The 26,396-nt window shown below is 37.7% G+C and overlaps 2 protein-coding genes and 1 long non-coding RNA gene across 4 annotated transcripts in view; 1 reads left to right on the top strand and 2 right to left on the bottom strand.

The window, feature by feature from the left end:
* LYRM4 (LYR motif containing 4) overlaps positions 1 to 13,814 on the bottom strand; it is a 91,070-nt gene extending 77,256 nt beyond the window's left edge. For both annotated transcript variants that reach the window (XR_004747910.1, XM_035316401.1), the window contains exon 1: positions 13,698 to 13,814. Coding sequence is in view for 1 of the 2 variants with exons in the window: in XM_035316401.1 (XP_035172292.1) it covers positions 13,698 to 13,783 (86 nt within the window). In the remaining variant the exon portion in view is untranslated. The remainder of the gene's footprint in view (positions 1 to 13,697) is intronic.
* FARS2 (phenylalanyl-tRNA synthetase 2, mitochondrial) overlaps positions 13,797 to 26,396 on the top strand; it is a 265,221-nt gene continuing 252,621 nt past the window's right edge. The window contains exons 1-2 of the mRNA XM_035316399.1: positions 13,797 to 13,933; positions 19,613 to 19,689. The gene's annotated coding sequence lies outside the window, so the exon portion shown is untranslated. The remainder of the gene's footprint in view (positions 13,934 to 19,612; positions 19,690 to 26,396) is intronic.
* The window catches only part of LOC118161251, a 31,656-nt gene continuing 24,870 nt past the window's right edge, over positions 19,611 to 26,396 (bottom strand). The window contains exon 3 of the long non-coding RNA XR_004747912.1: positions 19,611 to 19,686. This is a non-coding gene — a long non-coding RNA (uncharacterized LOC118161251). The remainder of the gene's footprint in view (positions 19,687 to 26,396) is intronic.

Below are 26,396 nucleotides of genomic sequence, written 5' to 3'. Positions count from 1 at the left end.
AGTCTCCACAAGTCTAACAGATGATAACACTAGCAGAAAAGAAGAGAGGACTGAGAACCCTAACCTCTGCCAGTAGCAGAATACTAACCCAGAAGTGCAATGGGTACAAACTCTGGGTGATATTTCATGCCTACAAGAAATCGTATGTAGCTTCTTACAGGATAATAGAGCAGAAGGAACAACAGTTGAACAGAAGCAAGATTTGAAGGGAAAAGAAAATTCTGGTTGGTAAAGCTGAGAAACTAGCTCACTCACAGACCATGTCAGATACACAGATTTGAGTTTTTGAGGCAGACACAGCCAATTTTCATCCACATAAATTAGCTAGCATCTCCATGCTTTCTGCACTGTGTGGCTCTCCACTACTCGTACCTCTCAGCTGCTACTGCCAAAAACAGGCACTGAAAAAGCCAGACCCTCCTGCAGGCTGGTTATGCGACAGCTATGCTCATAGCTATTGGCCTTCGCAGCAAACGGGCATAATGATGGTCAGCTAAAATGTACCTGAGACCTTTCAACAAAAAAACATCCCTCTTCTCAGGGCCTATGTTTATATCCTACATAAGATCACATACGTCTTTCTGGAGTCCAGAGGTAACATATGAATCAAATTAATACTAAATCTAAGTGAAAATGTACAACGCTCTTGGAAAGCTACTGCACACCAAAGAATAAGAAGGCTACACCCATTTGCCTCTTATTTTTCCTACGATTACTCTAAAACACAAGGTAAGATTGCAGATCTGCCAGTTATGAAGATGAGGGTGGCTGTGGCTTCCAGCCAAAATGTTTCTTCTGGCCTAAGTATGGCCTCCACCTCCAAAACTGTGGTGCACAGGCTTACACTCTCAAAACTGTTGATGCCAGCATACAACAATACTTTGATCTGACCATAAAAAATACAATCTAGTATCAGACAGAAAAATTAGATGAAATTTAAAACTTTAGATATGCCAGTTCAGTGAACAGAAGTCACTCAGTAAACTTGCTGGCCTATCTTCCATGCACTGAGGAGTTTAATTTTACCACCATAACAGAGAGACCAGAGATGTCCAGGAAGAAGAGAAACACGTACACATTATTGTCTTTTAATCTAGTCAAGCCCAACTACATAAAGTCCAGATGTTAAAAGTTAAAGGTAAAGATAAAACCTAGGGAAAGGCCAGTAATTTTTAAAGTTTTCCACTCAATTTGTGAATATTCTCTCTTAGAGGCTTATACTATGAACTGGGGAAAAAAATCACCTTGTTGTATTGAATAAGTTCAGACTAGTATATCCATATATCACTAAACATTCTGCGTTTCAAGCCAATAATGTGTTACAAAAAAAAAAAAAAAAAGCCAGATAGCACTTACTAGCTAATTAAAAGTTACAAGAAAATACAGATTCAGTGATATGAGCAATGGTAGCAAATTTTTATCCTTTATTTACATATAAGAAGCAGCCATACAGCAAATAAAGACTCCTTTCAGTCCCATAGGCACACGGCTGTAAGAAGAACTTCCTCTCACACAACAATTACTCTAAAAGAGGAATTAACCTTGGGCTTAAAACTCAGTAACTCATATGAGTACTGGCTAAGGCTACCACAGGAGATATTAAGAGAGGAAAAGATATATGATGAGTGGTCTATTTATCATAATAATGTTTTCAGTATAACATCTTACGACTAGGGCAGATTACCTTTCCTCTGACACACGACATGACCTTCCATTTTTTAGGGTAGCAGAAAGGTTTCCAATCTCAGAACAAATTATCCACAGAAGCTGCTGAAGTACTGGGTCCCTAGTTAATGGCAGCAATAACTCGCACCGATAGAGAATTTCTTCTTCAAGGATTCCAACAAATTATTGGAAAAAACAACAACAACAATGCCTCAAAATCCATATAGGTTAGTAAGTACAGCTGCTAGTTCAGAGAATGCGGAATTACAATATAGAACGCTTATATGCATAAAAGTGTAAAAATACTACCAAAAATACCACATTAAAAATTAGTAAGAAATACACTCAGTAGCTCTGGAAATCGGGAAACCTATTTGGAGATCTATTTCTGTGCTACACAAAATACATTTCTTCTTCCTGTTTTGTAAACAAAACACTTAAACATTTATTCCCATATTGTAAATTAAGTCAGAGAAAAAGCATTACTAGTGAGACATCTAATTTTCTTCGGGTAGTGCTAAAATTATTTAAATCAATCAATAAACATCCATCCTTTCAAAACCAGTTTACACACTAAGATCATTCTTCTGAAAAAACTATTTACTGATTTATTGGAGTAGAAAAATGCTGTGATATTTTAAATGAGTCAGAGATGTTTCCTGGAATTTCATAACAGGTTAGTATCAAGGCACTTCCATCAGACATCCAAAACATAGTACAAGCTGCAGTACATCCTGGAACCTTTTGGCTTGAATTCTCTTTTGAGAAAGAGCTCTCGTTTGAGCTCTACTGATTTAAAAACATTTTCCTAAAAAGGAAGCATTCTGATGTTTAAATAAATAAAAGCATTGACTACAAAGAGGATGGCACACGCTGATGTACGAAGAGATTGTTTCTCAGAGAATTCCATTGATGATTCAACCCAAAACTTATGAAGTTTGATGGTTCGTACCCAGCCCCTTCCACACTGAGATCTGCTGTTCTTAATTGCAATTAACAGCGTAAATAAACGATGGCTTCTGAAACCTCTGCCACATTTCTCATGCTGCTCTTCCAACACGGCTTGCAGAAAAGTGTTATAACTGCACATTCACTGAACATTCACTGAACTTTTGCCAGTGGCTATCCACAAGCCAACTTGATAAACTGATTGCATCCTCCTCTCTTGCTCACTTAAGGGACAGAGCTCAAACCATCCTTTCTCTAACAATGTAATCTAAACCAACTTGAATGCATCAGTTTTTTGAAGATGCTCTCCAGTATTTAACAACCAAAACTATATATAACACTTGTTAAGTATCTGCCAGTTATGTTGATATTCTGCATAATTTATCCAATATAAAGGGTGATAGAACTATTAAGCAAAATTAAAATGGGTAAGCATGTCATAGAAAAACTAACCAGCTAAGGCAAATGTCTTTTTTTTTTTTTTAAAAAAAAAAAAAATAAAGGTTGCATAAGATTTTATTTTATTTTAATTATTTTTTTAAGGGAGGTACATCAGTTATAACACCAAAAACCAGGCAGGGTCCTGAGGAGAAATCCCTACTCTATGCACTACATCATGGGGTTATTCTCCTTCTAGTTTGTAGACTAATCAGGATGTATTTTTCATTTTCCTTTTTCAGGTCTTTCCAGCAGTTTGTTTACCACTATTTGTATTTCCTAGTATTCACCCCTTCCATGTTCTCCAGTCCCTACAGAAGTTGTCTGTTAGTTTCAATCAGCATATCTTTTGAGACTTTAGTCAGAAGATCTCATCCTAAGGTCTGGCTTCTTTTCCATAGACCAAAACAAAAATGCAAGCTGCTACCCTCCCTCCTCCCCCGCCCCCCTTTACCCACATTGTCAACTTAAAACAGAAATGAATGCTTTTTCTATTCCCACAAAAGAGATTAGCATAACATGTAATTTATTTGTTCGACACATTGAAAACAGAGAAAATTGCTAAGTGAAGCACCTAGAGCTCTGATTTCTATACAGCACTGAAAGCAAGCACATACTGACAGAGTATTAGTGTTCTTACTTAAAAATAATTTAACAGATCTAACTTCATTTAGTAGTCCGTTTAGGTGACAGTCAGTTTAAATACGCAGTTTACCACCAGACTGCCACTAACAAATGGCTTGCCACATCATTATATTTAAAAAATCATGTATTAAGTAATTAAAAAAAAAGAACCCAACCAACAAAAACTTGAAAATTGGCAAAGATATTTCCACTCTTCCTTGCTAGAGTTCTTAAAGCTACAGAATTCATGTTATTGCATAGACAGTTGACCTTCACCATGCCCCCAGAGTTCATATCCAGTAAATTTATAACAGCAGGTGAGTTTATTGAGCAAACAGGAAAGGTACTATTAGCCACTCGGCAAACCCATTCCCATGTAAGATATTTGCACAACACTGGTTTGGAGGAAAAAGACAAGATCTGAGTGCAGAAGATGGACTAAACACCGCAGACCTAGAGAACAGAGAGTATGTAATCAAAGCAGGTTTACTGAAAGCAGTCAGAACCTTTAGCATATAGACACCCTTTTTTGCAAACTAACAGCTCGGTTCTGCACTGAAAAAAAAGTAATTTAAATTAGAAAGATAGAGGCCTTGTAAAAGGAAAGTTCTCTGGAAAAGGCCTTCCATTTTCATAATCTGCACGAGTTTAAGATGGTTTATTAAAGCTCTCCCTCAACATGATCAAGGGAACCCAGCTCTGAAATTGACTAAAAGCCTGTCAATGTTCAAAAGAAATCTTATAATGTGATTACTAAGAGGAAGACTGGAAAACCAGCATTGCATCAATGTGTCGATAAGCAACAATATGTTTCCATAACATGTTTCCATATGAGCATCTATGATGTTTACCTTTTTTTTTTTTTACCTTTTTTTTTTTTGAGTAAGTCTACTATAAATCTAGTGTACTGTTAATTATATATTTAAATGCAGTGCTGAATTATGGCTTACAGACAAGCAACACCTAGGCTCTTAAGAGACGTGTGTCCACATTTCTTCTTATGCAAATGATGAACAGATACTTACACCTGCCTGTGACTGCAACTAAGCATTGTGATATTCTGGATGCTTGCTGAAGAAACAACTAGTATCAGTAACGAAATACTACCGAGCAACACCACCATGTGTCCTGCAAGCAAATACTAATTAGCAGGAATCACATGCTGTGCATGAGAAAGATGGTGACAACTCTATGACAACCTCAGAAGATAGAGTAAATTATTCTCCCAGGAATTTCAGGCCCAAATAAACTCATGGATTGAAGTTGAATTGTATAGGCTTCAATACCCTAATGAATTAGTGATTATTGGCAATATATATCTTGTAAATGATTAAAGCTTCAGGGAAAGCTTTTTTTTTTTTTTTTTTTTAATAGGTACTTCTCTCTGGCAGCTGAAATGAGATAATCTTACTTTTATATGAGCAAACAATCCAGAAACAGGTATTGAATGGATCTAATCCAGGACATGTCAGACAAACAGACTCAGAAGGGGTGTCAAGACTTGGCAATGAAGTCTGTGGAGACTCTGACTGTTGTCATATTCAGAATCTGGCTAGACATTTTGAAACTCCAGATGATTTGATGTTCAGCTGCATTTATTTAAATATTGGTTTGGTGAAGTAGATACAAAAACATAGTTCTGCCAAAATATAAATCAACATTTTCTCAATTTAAGTTAAACATCTGTTCATCTAAATGTTACTGAGTTCAAGTAAGAAGAACACTGCAATTTGATGGAAATTAACTTATAAGACTTAACACAACCATCTTGGTTCCAACATTGTTTTCCACAATGGCTTAATTTATTGCTTTAAATAGGAATTTTAGAAGAACAGTTACTGGTATGGAACAGAAGTGATTTTCTGACCTCTCAATACTAATACCCACATAAATGCAAGTACACACAGAAGTTTTATTTACTTTGTGCGTAGGTTCTTTTTCTCTAGAAGAATTAAATGAGATTTAATCAAATATTCCTAGTTAAAGAAAAGTTAGAAAAATATATCTAAGCAACAGCTTTTTCCAAGACTTTGTAACAAACATGATGTTAAAGAAAGTCAAATCATAAGTACTAAAAGTCTCTGGCTAAATACCTGGTCTTGCTGGTCAGCACATTCATAGCACAAGACCTATGTATTTTCCAGAGGAATACTTAAGAGATTTTATTTAATATGCATTCTGTTATGGAATACAGCATCTGAACACAACTGAATGCTTTTGCTATTATCAAACTGAATGCTCAAATATAAGTTGCGTCCTGAGAAAACCATTAGAATTTCATACAAAGAAGAGGTAAAGCAGAACAGAATAAAAAGGAGAAAAATATATAAGGGGGAAAAAAAAAAAGTTTTCCCTAATGCCATAACTAGCCAGAAGAATATTGTCAGAATGATTTGTGACATCATCTTTCTTCAGAAAGGACTGTAACATCAAGAAGAGTCCCCCAAAATACTCCTCACTAAGGATGTCCTCATGGAGAGGTATGCATAGAACAGTCACAAAATGACTGGCCCAAATATTAAAACATGTTAAAAAAAAGATTTTGTTTTCTTTTCATGCCTGTCTTTCTCGGAAAAACAAACAACCATGTACAATCCTGAGGCTGCATTTTTGTGGTTAGTAAAACCAGAAACCATAGGAAGAGCTTTATCAAAGATGTAGTTCAGACAGTATTCTTGTTATGAATTGCTATAGCAGTGGTTCTGATCACCTGCAGTGTCCTTTTTTTTGCAAAATCACTTTTTTTTTTTTTTTTTTTTTTTTTTTAAATCCAGAACTCTAATCTTCTAAAGAATACTTGAAGATAATAGCTTGTGCCTTGTGTGTCTTGAATAAGTCTGAATGTTACAAGGCCAGCGACTTCTCATTGTGGGCAGCATAAGGAAGGATAGTCAGGAGCTCGATGTTAAAGCCTCATCCAAGAGCAAGAAAGGAGGTGAGCTAGGACAGTACTTCAGTACTTAAGAGCTATTACTACATTGCAAAGTGATTTCGGTTACCAGAACTCATACGCACACATCTATTGGCATGAATCATTGCCAGAGGCAGTAATTTTACCATTACTCTCATAAGTTCTCAAACAAATTCTACTGGTAATTAAATTGTACATAAGAAGAAAAATGTCTCTGTTCTACGGTGCTATATAAATAATGTAAATAATGTCTTGGATAACAACCATATCAGATTTACTCAATTTGGGTGCCTTTACAAAAATAACAAAGTCCATTATTTTTTTGAGGAAGACTCTACTCATTTGTTTTCCAATTATAAAAATTCAATTTTTTAAAAGCTCTGGATGCCATCTCTGTGATCCAAGCTCTTCCTTGCATGTCATTAGTATTTAAAACCCTCTTTTGGGGAAAAAAAAAAAAAAGTTACAATAATATTACAATAAAGTTACATCAAAATTTATCTGTAGATACCCTTTATCGTTTTGAAGAACATTTTACAGGGCCAAAGTGAATGCATTTGGAAAATGACAATCATCATAATCCTTTTAAGTCTAGTCAAGCAACTCCTAATGAATGCAACCAACAATTCTGATGGAATATTTTAGTACTGGGGAAGTTACAATAAAAAAAATCAGGCCATTTTGCAAAATTGTTTCCATTTGGTTTAAAATTCCATTTCAGAGAAGAATGGTATCTAATGGTTATGTTTTGACATTTTTTGGAACAGAATGTTTTAGTTGTTTTTCCAAAATATTTTATATATAGAATACTGAAGTTAAATGGAATATACTTCACTACTGTCAGACCCAAAGTCTGACAATCCGAAATCATGTTTGCTTTTATGCCTCTAGATTTTCTTCCTAAGTGCTTACATTTCCATGTTTTACTACAATTGAGAGTGTAATCCTCTTAGTCTTTCCCGAAACTCCTATCCTAAAAGTACCACCTTGCAATACTGACACCTCTAGTCAAAGATATATTGATTCTGGTAGAACAAGGCAGTATATATAAAAGACCCTCAAATAACGTTATTGCCAAAGATCTGCACAGTATGTGACACTGAAATAATAACCAAAATTTAACTAACCAGAGAAGGAGATAATATTAATAGGGCCAACCACGAATAAATGTCAGTGCTCTATAAAAAAAATTTGTTCCTGTTTGTCTGTGATTTTGGGTCACAAAGCTGCCAAGCCAAAACAAGCATGGGGAACAGCATTTGCCAGAACTGCCCCTGCACCCTGGGCTCACAAATACCACAGCTGCTTGCAGCCCTGACTTTTTTTTTCCCCCCAAAAAATGCTTTTTCAGGGATAGCCACATACCCATCACATGGGAAACTAACTGAAAAAATCCTTAAGTTTATTATCACTTGAAACACAGCCAGCAATTACATTTCCTTTGCACAGTCAAGGGAAAAAAAAAAAAGATACTGTAAGGCTGCATGTCAGTCATCTTACTCTTACAAAGAAGTCGGACAGCTCTTCTGGACAGAACTGACAGTTTTAATTTCTCTGGATTTCTCAGTTACAGACTAGCACTTAGGACAGAATACAGTACTTTCTACACCATGGCATGTCTCTGTTTTGTTATTATTGTTTGGATTTTTTTAATTTACAAAACAAATATCAGCACCATTTAGTCTTTTTTTTCCCCAACCCCAATACACAGTAATGTCATACCCAGAGCTGACAATCTGTGGGCAGATCTCATCAATCACAAACATCATTAGGAGAACTAGCAAGAAAAAAGCGTATCCAGCTTGGATAACCATCACATGGAAAATCTTAACACGATTGCTAAATTAGCTGAGAAAGAAAGGTGTGAAAGAACCAATGACCAGATTCCACATCCCAGAAGCAAAGCAAGATTTTCATTAACGTGGCTGAATAAGATATGTTGGGAGAGGATGAAGAGAAAGAATACCATTTTGAAAAAAACGTTGTTGTTTTTTTTTTTTTTTAAATTTAAATTTTATTTGGTGTCAAACTGCTGAGACAGAAGCCAAGACAAAGCAGAGAGTTCTCGCACAAAGAGCTTCCCCCGGTCACCCTCTTTCCAAATGTCCCATATACTCAACTAAATCACAGCATGTAAGAAACTATCTAGATCCTATAAGGAAGAAGGAAATCAAGGAACAACTGTGATGTACTGATCGTATATTTATGCTCCATTAAAAAGTCCATTTACTTCTAATTGACACAAGGTATTAAGGGGCTGGATGCAGTGCCTGTGCCCAGCTAGCATCGGGGGTAGAAGAAAAGGTTGCATTAATTCTCTAGCAACTCGTAACCGCTCTCCAACACCTCTTAACACTACAGGCACCAACACAACAAGTTTGTAAGAAAACAAAACAAAACAAAAAAACACCTGGAAGATAGATTAAAAACAAGGCAGAAAGATGAAATGGAATTTAATAAGACACAAAACGACTTTTCATGACGCTTCTTAAAAATTAAAGACCTGGAATTCCATCTGGGAGATGAGAAGATGAACATGATTAGAATTGTTCTGAATATCTTGTGTCAAATTTATGGTCAAGCAGTTCCCTATAGCAAAGTTTCACATCTTTCTCCACTGCCTATTATCTAAGAATCGTATCACGCAGAGTATAGAAAAATTAAAGCAGTAGTATATGGACATACTATTTATTATGTCCCAGTTCCTTACCTTAGCCCAACAAGTTGATCAGCACACTCAGTATCTGAGTAAGACTTTAACTTGGTTAGCAGTTAAAAAGAAGACTCAAAACAGAAAAGACTGACATTAGTGGAACAGCAACAGAAACAATGAAATGGTGCATCGGTAAACCAGACCTTTGTCCAATGACAGCACTCTTCTTCTTCTTTTTTTTTTTTTTTTTTTTAAATCAGAAGCCCTGATTAATCTTTATGTAACAGCAGCTGGCACCCATTCTATCTACCTTCTTTCACTTTCCTGTTTGCAAAAAACAGTTTAGTTATTGCATACAAAGGAATGTTTGTCAACTTAAATATTTTTTCTAAATATAGATCAGCATATATATGTATATACACACACACATCTATATATATGGACATCCATGCCAAATTTAATGACAGTGAACATCAATACGAGACTTTTTTCCTACACACCTAGACTCACTGTCACTAATAAAAAGAGTAAGCACTTTGTTTACAGTACATTGAGATATTAAACCTACTACAAAAACACAGGAATCAAACATTTTTTGGAAGAACAGCTTTAATGCCAAAAGACTAAAACCAACTTAAGAACAATGCTATGCCCTACATAGTAGAAGCCCTGGATTTTCACTTCCCAAACTTTAATTCAAAAATAAGAAGAAAAAAGCCATATTTATCACAAGCAACTTCTGAGATTTTTAAAATTAAGATTTTTTTACATTGATAAAATCCATTGCAAAAAAATAACAAAAAAATAGTTTACTTTTAAAAACAAATCTATTCAATATTACTTTTGAAGTTATGGCCTTGTATTAAAAGCTCAGCTTACAATAGTCTATTTTTAAAGGAGGTAAGTAGCACTTCGGTGTCAGATATGCTGTCAGAAATTTTAAAGTTAAACCACTGCAAACTTGAAGAGCAACCAGTCAAGTATCACTTGATGGAAAGCAAAGTTTGTTGAAGTGCTAAGCACTTTCTGAAAAAGGATTAAATCAAAATCCTGTCACCAGCTACATTACTGAAAGCAGGAAAAGCAACTGACACTGAATAAAAAAAGTGTAACTTGTTTTGCTTATTGGTGTTCTTAGGGTAGCAGATATTTGAAAAAAAAAACAGATTTACTAGTTGCAAAACCTTGAAGGACACGGCTCAGGTGGAATCGGGTGCATTCAATTCACTTATTTCCAATGCAAATGCTGTTTTGACCTATTTCTTTTCCTGGTTCTTCTATATTCTGGGTAGTTTTATTAATCAGGTAATATTGCACATTCTAACAGAAAAATCAAATTCCATTAAAATGTGATTTATATGGACAAGAAAAAAACTAGAAAAAATACAATATCCGCCAGTTAGCAGAACATAACGGATAACAAATAAATATATGATAAACCAAACAACACCTTAAACAAAGAAATTATTTGCAAAAAGTTTCTGCAGAGGGATTTGAAGCTTGTGACACTGCTCATAATTACAAGAAATTAAAAAGTGAGAAAGGAGACCAGCAGGAAGTGAGTAACATGATGTTTCTCAGAAGTTGGTAGTCAGTATTTATCTTCAAGGAAGACTGAGGACCAGAAAATCATAGTAGCGTTCATTAGCTGGAATCTCTGGAGCTTGTCTAACCCAACTCCTACTTGAATTAGGTCTACACCCAGCAAGGCCAGGTCAGCCATGATGCAGTTTTATTAAACCTGTCGCAAAAACTTTAAAAATGGCAATGTCAAGATCTCTCTGGGTGACCTGCTCCAGTCCTACACTACGCTGCCACTCAGTTCCAATGAGTTTTGACCACTGAGTGTCAGCCACATTATACAAACGAAAAACCTTAAAGTTCAGATTACCCTCATTGGCTATCAAATGTTTTATCAGCTTTTACAGGTTCATAAATCCTTTTGTTTTCCATGCCAGAAAGAGATAAACATAAAGCTGCTATATAAACTGCAAATGAAATTCTATTTAGAAATTACCACCTTAATAGAATTTGAGATTGTAATCTGACATGTTATAAACCATCAGGGGATCTACTTCTTGTCAAACACGCAGAAGAAAACAGTACACTCATTAAGAAACACCTTTTTTTTTTTGACTCAAATCTTAACGTCTTCCACCTTCATGTATTGATTTTCCACCAGTACAAATCACACTTCCTTCTTCAGACCATCTGCATGGGTAATGGGGCAGAATGGCAGACAAGAAATTACTTACTGTCTACTAAATTCTCCCCTGCTGTTAAAACCTGGCCAGCACACCTGGGCTGTCGAACACTCCATAATGTTTAGTGCTGGACTCCAGAGATGATCCTGAGTGCTATTATTCTAAAGATGGTCAGTGGTGACCACAGTTACTTTAAGAGCTTAATGCTATTTTTCACATTTATAGCAGTAAAAGTTCTGTTGGGGTGGCAGAAGACAATTTGATATTAGAAGATAACATGTAGAATAGAAAATTTACACAACAAAAATATTCAATTTTACATCACAATCTATATGCACACTTCAGAGAAAAAGCATAGGAAACAAAAGGAGACAATAACCAGCAGACCATCCTCCAGATGTACACTTATAAATACACTGTTTGCAACCATGCTCTGAAGTTCTCCAGCTGAAGTCATGAATCAATAGGATTCATCTTCAGTCTGTCCTACATTGGTACAAGCTGGTTCTTCACAAGTTCACTAAGTTTACTCCAGGGTATGGCAATATCATGTTACAGCAGCCCCAAGGACACAGCAGAACTGCTTATCAGAAAAGAAGCTCACAGGCCGTCCGTTTTAGCTATGGGCGTGGCATAAAAACCAAGGCAGAAGGGTTGTTGTGGTCCCAGCAGATCCTTTGGTATAATAGCTGCCAATTGGTTCCCACTAGAAACTGCTGTTGAGTTTAGTGCTCACAAACATGTATACACACCAAGACTTTATGCATTTGCCAGTTTTATAATATCTAAGGACAAGGCCATACAAAACTGACCAAGATCTATTCTTAGGAAAAGTGAAAGCTTACACCGTGATATAGCACCAAAAGATAGCAGATACCCAAGGTAAATGCATACCTTATGAGTTCAGTGCTGTAAAAGTTGTTGTTAGTATAAAAACACTCACCGGTATGTTTGTTGTTGTGTGATAGGCAGCCTGGTCTTTGAGCTGTAAGCCCAAATTTCCACACAGCTGAGCAACCCCCAGGTGTATATCTGATTTCTGGGGAACCTTGGTGGGGGTGTGGACTTTGGGTATAGTTTACACAGAAGAGATGACAACAGCTTCTTACATCCCTTGCTTTCCATAAGAAAGGAGCAGGATAGAAGCAGCCCACATGTGGTGTGAGGCTGGTACCACCAGTTGCTGCTGGCCTGCTTCCTCCCAGCACCATGGGCCCAGCTTTCTCACTGATGGCCCCCCAGCACAAGCCCATTGCTGGAAACACTGCGGCCCAGACAAGAAACTATGCACAAGTACTCAGCAACCACACCTCTCACAGCCTCAAGTTGTCCCCGATACACGTGATCCTCTTGCTACTGTCCAGAATAACAGCAAGCTGGGATACTTGAGACAGCAGGGGGAAGTTTTGATAGCCGGGAAACTAAAGGAGGGGAAAGTGATGCACACGTGCACAGTTGCAAGAAGTCAGCAATAAAGGCTCATGAGCTCCAGTTGAGATCTGGCCCTGCAGCCTTTCTTCTCAGGGCACTTTCCTGCACTTGAAGTTTGGGGAATAGTTATTCGTTGAAGAGTGCAGAGCACGCCATTATGCAAGTTCAAAGGCTTCTGCTTCCAGCTCCACAATTCTTGCCAGGCTGGAGGTGATTCACAACAAAGGTAGCTCACGTGTCTCTGCGGTTCAACGGAGTGGCAAAGTGAATCGGCTGCTAGTAGGTAATGTAATCGTGCCTGTGCTGATGGGGAGCAGCCCCTATGAATGCTGTGGGTACCCAAATATGACCAGGCACCCAAACGTGACTAGGCCTATGCTTGTAGCACACAAGTCGACGTACCCTTTCCCAAATACTGCCGTTCACCGTTCACAGATAACCACAGAAAGCAAACAGCAGCTCCATACAGCAACCTGCATGGCTAGGCAAGCACACCTTACAGCGTGCTCAGCACCCTGAGCTCAAGCTTACGTACAGCGTGCGATAGCAGGCTTAGGTAGTGAACCCAGCCCGGGCAGCGCTGCAGCTGACCCAGGCCAGACCTGGGGCAGGGTCCTGTGGGACAGGATCTCCTTCAGCCTGCCATCTCCACCCGGCAGGGGAGGCTCAGGGGCCCGCAGCCCGGCGGGGCAACACCCCCTTATCTGCTCCGCGCCCCCCAAGCTCAGGACGTGCGCGCAGCGCCGAGCTGCCGCTTTCCTCCTCTTCCTCCCCACCCCGCCGTTTCCACCCCCGAACCCCCCGGGGTCGCAGGGAGAGGCACCTGTAGTTGTAGCCGCCGAAGCGCTGGCTCTCCCGCAGCAGGGCCCGGTACAGCCGCAGCACCTGGGCCCGGCTGGCCGCTGCCATGTTGCCGACACCAGGCGGCTCCTCCCGCCCGGGCCGCTAATCCCCGCCCGCAGCGCACGGGGCCGCGCCGGTTCTCGGAGCCGCCTCCCGCCGCCTGCGGCGGCAGGGCAGGGGAAGGGGCAGGGCGGCGGCGGAACGCGCGGCGGGGCGGTGAGTGGCGGCGCGGGCCTTGCCTCGGCCACAGCCGCTGGACCTCGGCCCGCTGGGGCCCGCGGCCTAGGCAGCCCGGCCCGGGCAGCGTTTAGCGGCGGGTGGGTGTAGCTGGAGGGCTGCGTGGTCGTCCCTGGGGTGTTTGTGGCCTTGAGGAAGGCGGGAGTGGTGGAGGGAGAAGAAAGTGCAGCGTGGAGGTGGGATCGCTGTGGGGCCTGGAAATAAACAGCAGTTAGCGTGTCGTCTTTGCGTTGGAGCCTCTTTGTGACAGGCCAAGAGGCCACGGGCACAAACTGGAACTCGGGAGGTTTCACGTGAACACCAGGAAACACTATTCTACTGCAAGAGGGACCCGGCATCGGCACACGCTGCCCAGAGGAGTTGTGGGGTCTCCCTCCTTGGAGATCTTCAAAAGCCACAGCCCTGGCAGCCTGCTCCGGGGAGCCCTGCTGGAGCAGGGGCTTGGACCAGAGGGCCATGCCACCCCAGCCATTCTGGGGTTCTGTGGCTGTGAATCGTTCCTCCTTCAATATCCCGTTTAAGTTGAATTCTGTTAATGAAACCATAGCTAACGCTTGATCTGTACAATTGTAGCTCAGATACTGGTTAAATTAACCTCCCTTAGAAACTCTCATTGTTTAACAAGGATTTCCTGCCTCAGTACTTCCATTTTCAAGACAAAGCCTCCACGTACCATTTTTCTTATTTTTTTCCATAGCCATGAGAAATGACTACACAGGTTATATTGGTGAGTTTAACACACAGGCCCACGTGTTAAAACTGGCCTTGAAGAGGCAGTACCCAGGCAGCAGTCCATATACACAGTGCCTCAGTATTGTATCGTCCAGAGAACAACAGGTTAATTGAACAATTTAACAAGTAGGTTCTACGTGTTTTTATTTGGTAAATATTAGACTTTATTTTCCACTGCTGTGAGGCTGGGGCTCTTGTTCTACTTAACCACCTAATTTGTTGTTTATGCTTGAGGCATCCTGATCCTATTGTTGCTGGAAACTAAATGCATAACATCCTTTTCTGCTGAAAGTTTTGCCACTGCAGAAGAAATTTTACTTTGTAACTTAGATGTATGTTGCACCAGCTGTATTGATAATATCAGTAATATGATTTCTGTGATTACATGTTCTTTCTTCGCAGCATATTTTGTACATAAACAGTGTTTATATATATATATATATATATTCTACATGTGTCTCTGGCAAAAGTGCTTAAATTGTTGCTGTGGATTGAACTCATATTTTATTATATACATGTTTGAGTATTATTGTTTGTGCCGGTAGTATATCTGATGCAATTGCATAGAAGTAAAGTAGTTCTTAAATAATGTAGGCATCAGTGGAGCTTCTCAAATTCATCTTTGCGTGCATTCTTACATGGTTGCTATATTGTAACAGTCCCTTTAGGCTGCTGGAAACTGAGATTTTCCATACATATTTCCAAATTTCTTGGATGTTCATTTTATCATAAACCAAATGTAGAAATTTTATAGGAAATAATGCATTTTTATAGAAAAATGCAAGCCAGGTGGCAGTGTGATAAGCATCATGTTTTTGAGGCCTTTCTCAGAAGTCTCCTCTTGTCTCCTTTTTCTGTCTTAAACTTTATTTGACGTCAGGAGGCAAGAACAATTTTTAAGCCAAAACTTCTCTTTATGCAAACTAATGCTGTTGACTGGAAAAAATATTTTCATGTGTGTTTTCCTATTGCTTTTTCTTGTAAGCTATAGATTATGTCCTCAGAAGTCCTGGCATTCTGTAGCAAGTGGGAGTTACTTCTGCTATGGATGAAGTCTGTAATTTTAATAGGATGGGTTGCATGTTCCTGCTAGCCTTATGTTTAGGTGCATTACTGCAAGCCTGCAGAGAATTTCAAGCACAGACTCAGCCCAGATGACCCCTGTTGTGTCCTGTGGCATCATATTGGAACCTATGTATGAGGAAGCAGAAAAGATGGCTTCCTTAAACTGTCTTCTCCTTTCTAATGGGAATCCACACCTAAATTTAGTTTAAACATCAAGTCAGGACCAGTCAAGGTGTGGGAAGATGTTTTTCTTTCCTTCCCCCCTCCCTTTTTTTTTTTTTTTTTTTTTTAAAAAAAAATGGTTTAAAACTCAGCACTGTTTTATTTCTACCTTTTATGGGGATGGGAGATTTATTTTTTTAATTGCAGGCATGCATATCATTGAAGGGGGTTGGTCAGTGTTCATTTGTACAGAAGTCTTTACTTCTGGCATTTAGTCCAAGGGAAGAAAATGGCCTGTGCTTTTCCTTTCTGCATCTCTTGTGATCAATAAGCAATTTGAGAATGATGAGTAGTATCAATATTTGGAATAGTTACCAACATTTTGAATCTGTAGCTGCTTAAAAGAAAAAGAAGGGGAATTTGGATGACGTACCTGAAAAGACCGTGGACTGGTGTGAAAGGAAACAGCTGTTATATTCTCCAGTACATATTGGATGTTCTATTGCACGTTGCCAAATTGCTCCTTGTGGTACAGTATCTCAGCTTTATGACATGGCACTCAACACTTTAAGAGAACATGTGCTTTCCTTTTGTGCTGCTGTTCGTGTTGATTATTTTTCTTTTGGGGTCAGAATGATAATTGATTGTTGTGATATTATCATCTCTTAATTATTATTTTCTAGTTTGTGAAAACTTGTTAACTTTTCCCTGCTGCTGTGGTGCTTTCTCTCTCTCTCCTTTCCTGCAGTTAGTGTTGATGGACAGTGAGATCCTATCCGTCGTAGAGCAGATCCTTTAAAATAAGGGTGGTAAATCAAGGGAAGTTTTGGATTTCACTCACAAATGTAATGAATTACAGTTTAACCATTTCCTATAGTAAGCAAGATTTCCATAGTATCAAAAGGAAGCCTTGAGTATAATTATGCTTTTTTTTTTTTTTAAAAAATATATATATATATATTTATTTGATTGTCTTATAGGACAGGACATAAGAGGAAATTTTTAATCAGGAGGAGAAAATTCTGTGTTTCAAATTCATCTGTGCTCCTGAGTGCGTCTTGGAAAACTCTACATAAGAGTTCAGAGGGAAGAAAAAGCAGGAGGAAACTATTCTCTGTCATTTTTAATATTACTCCATTTCTTTTTGAACTGAATTGCAGAATGTTTTGTAAAGTAAGACTGTAAGAATAGCAATAATAATTAAAAAGAAACAAAACATAATGCACCAAAAAAAATCCCCACACTCAAATCCAGCAGTTGATTTTCTGATGTAATACTTGCTCATGTCAAGGAATTCCTGTTTCATCATTGCACCTAAACCTTTGCTAGTTCCTGATTCCTAGTGCTGCAGGTATTGGACTGGAGGGAACAGCAAATTTTGTTTTTGTTTTTTGACCTTAGTTTTAATTCTGTAATTTCCTGTGGCCATGTGCAACACCAGAGCATTTCATGGACATTGTATTGCCTGCTAATTGTGTATCATGGTAAGTAGCTGGACAGTGTAGTTTGGCAATTGTCGAACATGTGTCTATGGAGTACTTTGAAATTCTCGAATAAAAAATGCTATAGCAGTCCAGAGTTCAAAAGATATTTTTTTTTTTTACAGGAATAGGCCAAAGAATAAGTAATAGGGGATTAATATTACTAATAATGTTCAAATAATTCAGTGTGTTCAAATAATTCAGCTACATCAGATGCATGACACATCTGACCTTAATGTTGATGAAATCCAAGGTATTTTTCTGGACCAGAAGCCAAGGAGTGAAAGTATTTCCAGTGTGGTCATTTGCTATACTGAAATTTTACTGAGAAACTTAATCATGGGAAGAGGAAAGGACAGGATTTATTAAGTGTTGTCATCCATGACCTCATCAATTCACAAGTGCTTTCTCTGCTGTGCTTTCCGGTTTTATCTTGTCGAGTCTTAAATAACTTCCTTTTCCATGGGAAAAATAATCTACTTTATATCGTGTCTTGCTATTAAGTAGTGCTTTCTGCTGCGTAGCCTAAGCCACGCTCTTACCTAAGTTCATCCTGCTATTTCAGTTATGCCTCTTGGGGTCACTGTGTGTAATTCCTCTCCCTTGTTTTTTACACTATCATCGTATTCTCCACAGCTGTCATCCAGCCAGGCTAACTTATGTAGTTTTTTTGATTACTTTTCTTCTTTCTAAGTAGATACTGAAATTTTTAGCCCAGAAAGCAAACTTAGCTGGAAAGCAAGGACTGATACTTTGTTTAACAGTAACTGATAATCTCTCTGTAGCCATCCCCCCACATGTTTTTTGCTGATTTGTGGTTTGCAGTTGATAGGCTGGTTATAGAGGGTACTGCCAGCCTTTTTATTAAGGACTATGATTGCATCTGAGACATCTTGCTAGAGCAAAGTTTGTCCCTCTCTTGAGTTTATTTGTGATTGTATGTGTGATTTGTATCATATATGATTTTTTTATGCAAATATGTATAAACACATGCACACAGTCATATGGTGGTTGTAAAGGTGAAGGTCATGCTATTCATCCCCAGTTTTCAGTGCTGCAGCGTTGGGGATTCATTCACATCAGGTACTGTTCTGCAGGTGTTTTTTTTTGTTATTTATTTATTTTATTTTATTTTATTTTATTTTATTTTATTTTATTTTATTTTATTTTTTTTGATTACCCAGACCCACATTCCAGGTATGGGAAACCAAAGGCCACCTGTAGCTTGTGTGCATGCTGGTTCTTCCCCTGTTCCTTGCACTGTGGGCATGGCCCATGATACAGGGGCTAGCTCCGCCCAGGTCATGGGCTTTTGTTTATTGCTTAAGTCCTCAATGAATATCCACTTCACTAAGTGTTTCCTTATGGATACTCATTTAGCGGTGATTTCCTGGAAGTAATTCCTAAAGCATAGTATCAAAAGGGGATATCTCATTGCTGTCAGCTACAGTGGAGCTGCTGTAGGAAAAGTTATTATCCAAGGTAAAATAAAAGCTGAGAGTTTTGTGTAATGTGTGGAAAACATGTAATTGGGGAAAGATGTGACGTCTGCAAAAGGTACATGTGGGACACTAATATTTTGAATTTTTACTGAAAGAAGGCTTAAGCAAAACAGTGGTTTACGATACGTGTGTAAAGCGGTAAGGATGAGGTGGGTTGTAAGCAATTTGCCTGTTTAATTTTCTGACTGTGGTGAGGAGAGGGGAGATGTGGCTTTCCATTTGTGATGTGTTTCCCTTTTATATGATGCCATGCGTCTATGTGACATTTTGTTCTGTTAGCTTGGACTTTTGGTCCAGAAAAAAAGAAGTTTAAATATGAAAAAAAAAAGCAAATCTAAAGAGAGTATTTCTGATGTGGGAAGGAAACTATCGAGTAACATTTTCATTTAATTGAGGAAAATAATAAACCTGTATTAGAGCACTGTAGTAATGGTGGTCTTTAAGGTAATACCTTAATTTGGCATGATCCTTGGCATTTTTGATCTTTTATTCTCTGTCAATATCAGTTTTTTGTCCCTGGAGCTCTGGCCAGCATTCATAATAGTGCATTAAGAACATGTTTATCAGTATCTCATGCTTCTGATGCATTTATAAGATAAGATAAATTGTCAATATCTCCTACGTGCCTTCACACTTCTGGACAGAATTTTCTTCTAATTTTATTCCTGTTCTAGGTCTTTATATCTGGGCTGATTGTGTCAAAATTTGCCTTTCAGCCTGTCCCTGAAGAGAAGGAATGAAGCACTAACAGGCAAAGGAAGCAGGGCTGCAAAAATATTATCTCCAGTTGCTGGTAAGTGGTTACAGATATATTTAATCTTCTGAATCTGTCTTTGACACCAGCATTGTCAGCCTTTTTAGTTAATAACAAGTTTTCAGTCCTTGTCTGTTTAAAATAGGAACAATGAAAAAGTATTAATCACCAACTGTTAAAGACCTTGCTACATATCTAACTTTGATTTCATTAAAATGTATATCTGATGTATAGATTTCATGGGTTTCCTTACTCCCAATACCAAGACAAAGAAAAAGATGAGATTCAAGATAAAAAGATGGGCAGTAATAATATTCTAAAGGACAAGTTATATATTTACAGTGGGGTGCGTCCATTTCTTTGAGTGTAGTTCCTTTTAAAGCTGTCCAACTATATATGCAGTAAGTTGCTGTTCAGTGTGAGAACAGCCAATACACTGTCCTTACTTTACAGATCATTTATCACAGAATTTCTAGGTTGGAAGAGACCTCAAGATCATCAGGTCCAACCTCTGACCTAACACTAAGCTTTATAGTTGATCCAAGTTAGAATCCAGCACAGGATGTGGAGGGACTAAGGTCAGTGAGCTTAGATGAGAAGTAATAGTTATAGCCTTACAGTATCTCACCATTAACTTTCCAATGTTATTTTCCTCTCCTGGACATAGGATAGCCTAAAGGGAGAGAAAAAAAGAGAGAAGCAGCAGTGGGGAAGGAGTAGTTTGAAGTACATTTCTGGCAAGTTTTATGGAGAGCTCCTGTGTCTGGATTCCTGCATTTAAACATCTGCTTGTTCTAGATTCCTGCATTTAAATATCTGCTTGTTCTAGAAACTCTGGGATTAAGTTTTTCAAGTAGGTCTCATACCCTAGGATCAGTTTTGTTGTTTTTTTCTTGGTACTATAAGTGCTTTGTTAATTTCTATCAATTTTTATGCAGGTGAGTTATGTGGGTAACTTTCACCTTTTTTGAAAATTATTCCTGGTGAAGTGTATTTGTGTTATTAATGTTGAAAAAGCAGGTAAACAGGGCAGATTGTCAGGGTTCTTGCAGAGTTTTACTTGTGCTTCTTTAAAAAAAAAAAAAAGGTGTATGATTTGAAAATTGGTTTGACATTATCTTTTTGTTTTCTCAGTTATTTTTGCTATAAACATAACTTTTCTTCTGCAACACTGATTGCAACTTTGATTTTATTATACTAACTGCTATCAGGGTGAAAAACTATATAGTACATTATTCCAGCACTTCCCTTGGGAAGTTAATGTTCTAAAATGGACAGATACAGCATTGCACATACAAAATGATCAGCTATTGAAGAAGTAATTAAATGTCATCTCCCTATAAAGGTTTGTTGGACATTGAAAAGCTAGTTGTCTTTTATGTTGGCATACTAGCTTTGTCAAGTTTTATGGAAGAAAGTTGTTCCAAGTAGAGTGATGTTGAGTGATAAAGTAAATGATTGAGTGGGGATTTACATAGGTTATGGCATCTTATGTTTTATGTAACGTAATTGGTTAGCTTATTTTTCTGTTTTATCCTATTTCCCTCCTTGCACAGACTGTTTTGTATTCCCCCAGCCCTCACCCTGAAATTTATTTTATTCTGATACTGCCATGCTTCGTTGTTTTTTTGTGATATATTTTAATGTAATGTTTGTTCTACAAACAAATTATGCTGTATACATGAAGACTTGGACTCTTAGTGGAAAAACCATGCTTGTTGTATTTTTTAAAATTTATTTTTAATTTTAATAAACACTATTTAAAAGACCTCACAGGTTCTACTGACTCCGACTTCTCACCTGATATTAAGAGTTCATTTGATCACAGCTGCTCTCATTTGACCCTGACTGCTCTCATTTCAAACCTGGAGTGACAGAGCCTGCTAGATCTGTGTGGAACTTTGCATGTTACAAATTGCAATTTTACAAATGGTTTTGAAGAAAAAATAAGAGACTGTTATATTTTAACTTTTTGGTTTTCTTAGTATGTAATGGATGTAACATTAACTTAAGATTGTTTTGTCATTTATGACCTTGACCTATAATAACTACTTGTTCTTCATTACTAGTAGAGATTTGATTCTTTCATGTTGTTTTCTCTTTTTCTGCAATTTGTATAGCTTCTTCCACCCAGTCAGTCTCTATATCTTGGCTCAAAAATGCAGGATGTGGGGATATTGCCTTTGTTTTCTGAAGAGTAGATGGGTAAATACTTCTATGGACCATAGTTTGAGATGTGTATCCTGAGCTCTGTGTTTTCTTTTCACTAAGGCTTGCTTATTTTCAAATGCCTGGTGTCACAGAAGGGTTCTCTGACATAATTACAATATATAGCTGCCTCAAGGCCTTTCAAGCAAATGTTTTCTTTCAGTCTCTGTGCTGTGCTTTGTCTAGAGTAAGTATATCAACATTAGCCAGCCTTACAGGATATGTTACCTGGTAACGCTAAATTACCATTCATGCTCAAGCATGATGCTGCTTGGGAGCCCATTGTGCATACTAGTACTGTGTGCATATTCTATTTTCTAGCATTAGTGACAGACGAGTAAGTTAGTGATGCTGGTCTTGTTCTTTCTATTGTAATACTGTCACACTTTTTTTTTCCTTGTATTCTGGTAGCAGGAATGGATGGAGACAAAATTAAAACTTATGTTCTTACTTCCTCTGCTTTGCTTGCTACAGAATATTTTGGAACTAGCTCTTTAACAAGTTACAGAAGATGTCCACGCCTTTTGAATGTTGTAAAATCAGTAGTGTTCATGATCAAATGTAGTGTTACGTGGTAGGTATGCCTGAATACGTATGAAATATCATTGACTAAATTATTCCTAGCTGTAAAATTTAACAGAACCAGAGCATGATTGTATCAGGAAATAAGAACAGATTTAAGCAAATCCATGCTAAAACTTGTCTGATATTTATATGAGAAGGCAGAATCTTAAACTGAGGGATTTTATTTTAAAATTTCTAAGAGTATTTCTTGGCAGCACTGTCTATAATTCAGTATCATTTGTTGCAGTTAAAGTATTTTTAAAGAAAAAGACTATTGCTTTTTACCCTTAGACTTTCAACATATTTAATACATTTCTTTAGTTACATATATATATAAAGTATTTCATAATATAAGTAGAATATTTACAAATTGTATATTCTTCAGTTATGAATGTATAGGGGTTAACAACAGAGAGGAAACTCAAAGTAAAATTTTAAATCCTGTTAATGAAGGTTGGCTAGGCAGTTAATTCATGCGAGTCTTCTTGAATATGCTTGTTTTTAGGAAAGCAAAGTAAGTCTTTCATCGTGCAGGCCAGCAATGTGTTGGAAGACTGATGAGGCAGCAGAGTCTTGATAAAGACATGGGATTTTGAAGAAATAATTATCTGCCCACCTGTGGATTAAATTTTATTGCTGGGATCAAGGAAATAAGAACAGAGTAGTTAAAATAATATATAGAGAGCAAATAAGGTTACTAAAAAGACCAGAGTAAAGGAAGCAAGACTGAAAATGCTCAGCACTGCAGCCTTATGTGGTTTTAATTTTATCCTCTGAAATTTGTATTGCTGTACCAACTGTACTGAGACAAATACTGTGGCTGCATGAGACTTGCTGACAGAGCTGTTCATCTTGTTTGGGAATCCTTCTGTCCAAGTACATTCAGCATTTTGTATAGTTGAAATGGGTTGGAATGAACTGCCATCTAGAAACTTATGTGGTAGGCTGCTTTCCCCCCAACTTCTTTTGCATCATGCCAGTTTAGTTGCTTTTTTCTGTACATTTTTTTCTGCCTTATTAATATCTACAACTCATGTGATTTGTTATGGAATATTAATGATGGCAGTGTTTCTAAACAGATTCCATAACGTAGCATTTATTTGCAATTCCAACCTAAGACTTTGGATTAACAGTTATTGTGAAATGAAGGGGTCTTCTGCTTCTAAACCTCATTAGCAGCGAAGGAACACAACAGACTAAATCACTGACATGTAAGTGGAAGAATAAAAAAATCTTCTGATTTCTTATTCGCTCAGTCAACAGAAAAAAGCTTCAGAAATGAGGAATCATACTAGAACAATAAAGGCTTTTGCATTATGTAAAGCAAAAATGTCAGTAAGTAGAATTTACTTCTCAGTACAAGCTGTAGGACCCCTTTACATGTTTCAGAGATAATGGGCCCTTATTAACGACAGTGAGCCAACAGTAATGTTTTAAAGTAGAAGAAAGTCTCTCAAGTGTTTTCAAAAGCAACATTAGTGCCTGGGTGAATTTATAGGTAGCTTTTTTTACTCATCTTAATCTATAATACAGTCCATGTTATTCTGCACATATGTCTATATTCACTTGTGTTGAGGTTAGAACCATTTCTTATTTTTTAGAGCAGGAAGGATGTGGCTGACTGGGTGGCATTGCATATGCAATTTTTATTGAAACTCTGTCTGAATACCATTTTTCATTTAAGCTTGTGTCCCTATATAAATGGAATGAGAAGTTTCAGATACAGTCGCCATTTCTCCTGTCAAAAGCTGACAGCTTCAGTTTTCATTTAACTTACTCTTGATTCTTTAACAGGGAAGAGTATTTTATATTATTTGATTTCCTATGCAATGCCCACTAGATTTGAGACATTGTTTATGTAACGTCTGGTAGCAGTGATGCATATATTGAATTCCCAAATGGAGATTTTACTCCTGGCCAGCTCTGCTTTAAGTCAATGAGAACCTTCATGCTGATCTGAACAGAGATTTGCTTAAACTCCAAGTACCAAGGGACTGAATTAAACATCTGTGTAGCACTGGGAGATGAGTTTTGAAGTGCTGAAATTAAACGATTTCATTTTTAATATCACCTACTGAAAAATAGTATGTGAAAAAACATTGTTATCAAGAATTGAATCGAAGGTTTTTCAGATAGGTTTCATGTATGTGTTTAGTAACACCCAATTGGCTGAAGTGGTCCAACAGTCGTTACATTGCATTTGAAATTTAATTAAAAATAGGCAGTTATTTGATCTGAATGTTCGTTCTTTTTCTTTGACTTTAAATTACTACAGACTGTTTTTCTCTTAATCTTAGGAAGCCTTATAAATTTAGTGCTCTATTTCAAGTACATTGGACTGACATTTCCCATGCTCAGATTCTGCAATATATTGCTGCAGTGGTGAACAATGTGGTACATAAATTTATAATGAGTGTAAACCTGTCTGTGAAATACCTAGTTGAAATCTTTTAGAACTATTGATGTAACAATAATAGTCTGTTTTGCCTCAAAACTTGGAGTAGCCTCTAATACAGCTTTATGAAAAAGATTATTTAATTTTATGTAACGTAGTCAACTATCAAATAATTCACTTAAAATTCAGCTCTGAGGGAAGATACAAAATCTGTAGACTCATGGAGTCCTCTTCACTTTCACACTGTCAGAGTGCTTTTGATAAAGAAGAAAGAGGATGGAGTAGCAGCTAGCTGCCTGGAACTGATCCACAGCTCATTGAATTAAATGGGATTTTTTTTCACTGGCTTTGATCATCTTGGAATGAACCTGTATGCATATGATCTAATTAGTAGCACGCTTGGGGAAATGCTGGTATGTTGGCTTTTCCAGTGTCTTACCTGCTGAGATGGTATAAAGCAATATATTTCTGTATCTATTATATGGCAAGTGTAGAAATACTGATGGTTGGCTTTCCTCACACTGGACCTCGATACAAAAGCTAGACATTTTACTGCTATAGGTTGAATTTGCTGGAGAGTAAAAAAAAAAAAAAAATTAATGTCAAATGTTTAGTTGTGCAGTAACGTCTTTACATCATGGTTCATGCTGAGGGTATTGCTTATCATGCTGTCTTTTTGTTTGTTTAAATCATGTAAAGTGGTACAGCTTCATGCTGGGAGGCACCTTGACATTTTATGCAAGTTTCAGGGTTAACCAGAGGAAACCTCTCTGTGTAAAGCCAAGTTTACGTCAGGTTTGTAGGCCAAACCATTGCTCAGTTGTAGCTGAAAATCACCAAATGTTCTTCCTTAGCCATCAACCAGATTTCTATCATAATATTTTGTACTCTGTTGCACCTTATTATGTCAGCTGCCCCAACTGCTGCAGCAGTTCCTTAAGTTAAGATACCATTTGTTGCAAGGAAAGGTGTTGGGAACTGGTTGTGTGTATTTACACTGAACGTGGAGATTCCATGAGGATCAGTCTTGTATTTGCTTTGCAAATATTGGCAGATACTATTGTGAGTCTGAATGATTTACAATCTAAGACTTTATGAAAGCTAGCAGGCTTTCTAAGTATTAGTAGCGTAAGTAGGAAGAGCAGGTATAAATACCAAGGTAGAAGATGGAGTGTGAGCTTGTATCCTTTCTCAATTTAGCAGCTGTGTAACTAGCCATGAATCTGTCACTTGGATTTACTTGCATTTCCCATAGTTTACATCCAGTTCACAGCCTGATAAATAGGGATGCTCTGATAGCTGTATATGTGTCATGAAAATGAGCCTAAAAAAATGAGGTCTGCATCAGTCAGAAAACATTAAAAGGAGCCCCGATTTTTTTCACGGGGGCATTTAAGAATTACTGAAGCAACATTAAGTAGTATACCAGCAAGATACTGGATTTTATGTGGTTCTTGCTGCTTTACAAGAAAAAGAGTTTATGTACTGCCTGCAACAGAGCATATGCCACTTTTGAGGCAGACATTGCCTTCATAAATAAGCATAACATGCTCAGGCCACACTGATGAGTGAATGTTTA

This window comes from Oxyura jamaicensis, chromosome 2, assembly GCF_011077185.1.
Source record: "Oxyura jamaicensis isolate SHBP4307 breed ruddy duck chromosome 2, BPBGC_Ojam_1.0, whole genome shotgun sequence".
NCBI classification, from domain to species: Eukaryota; Metazoa; Chordata; class Aves; order Anseriformes; family Anatidae; genus Oxyura; species Oxyura jamaicensis.
Note: the sequence above shows the minus strand (reverse complement) of the source record. Positions and strands in the feature narration are given on the sequence as shown.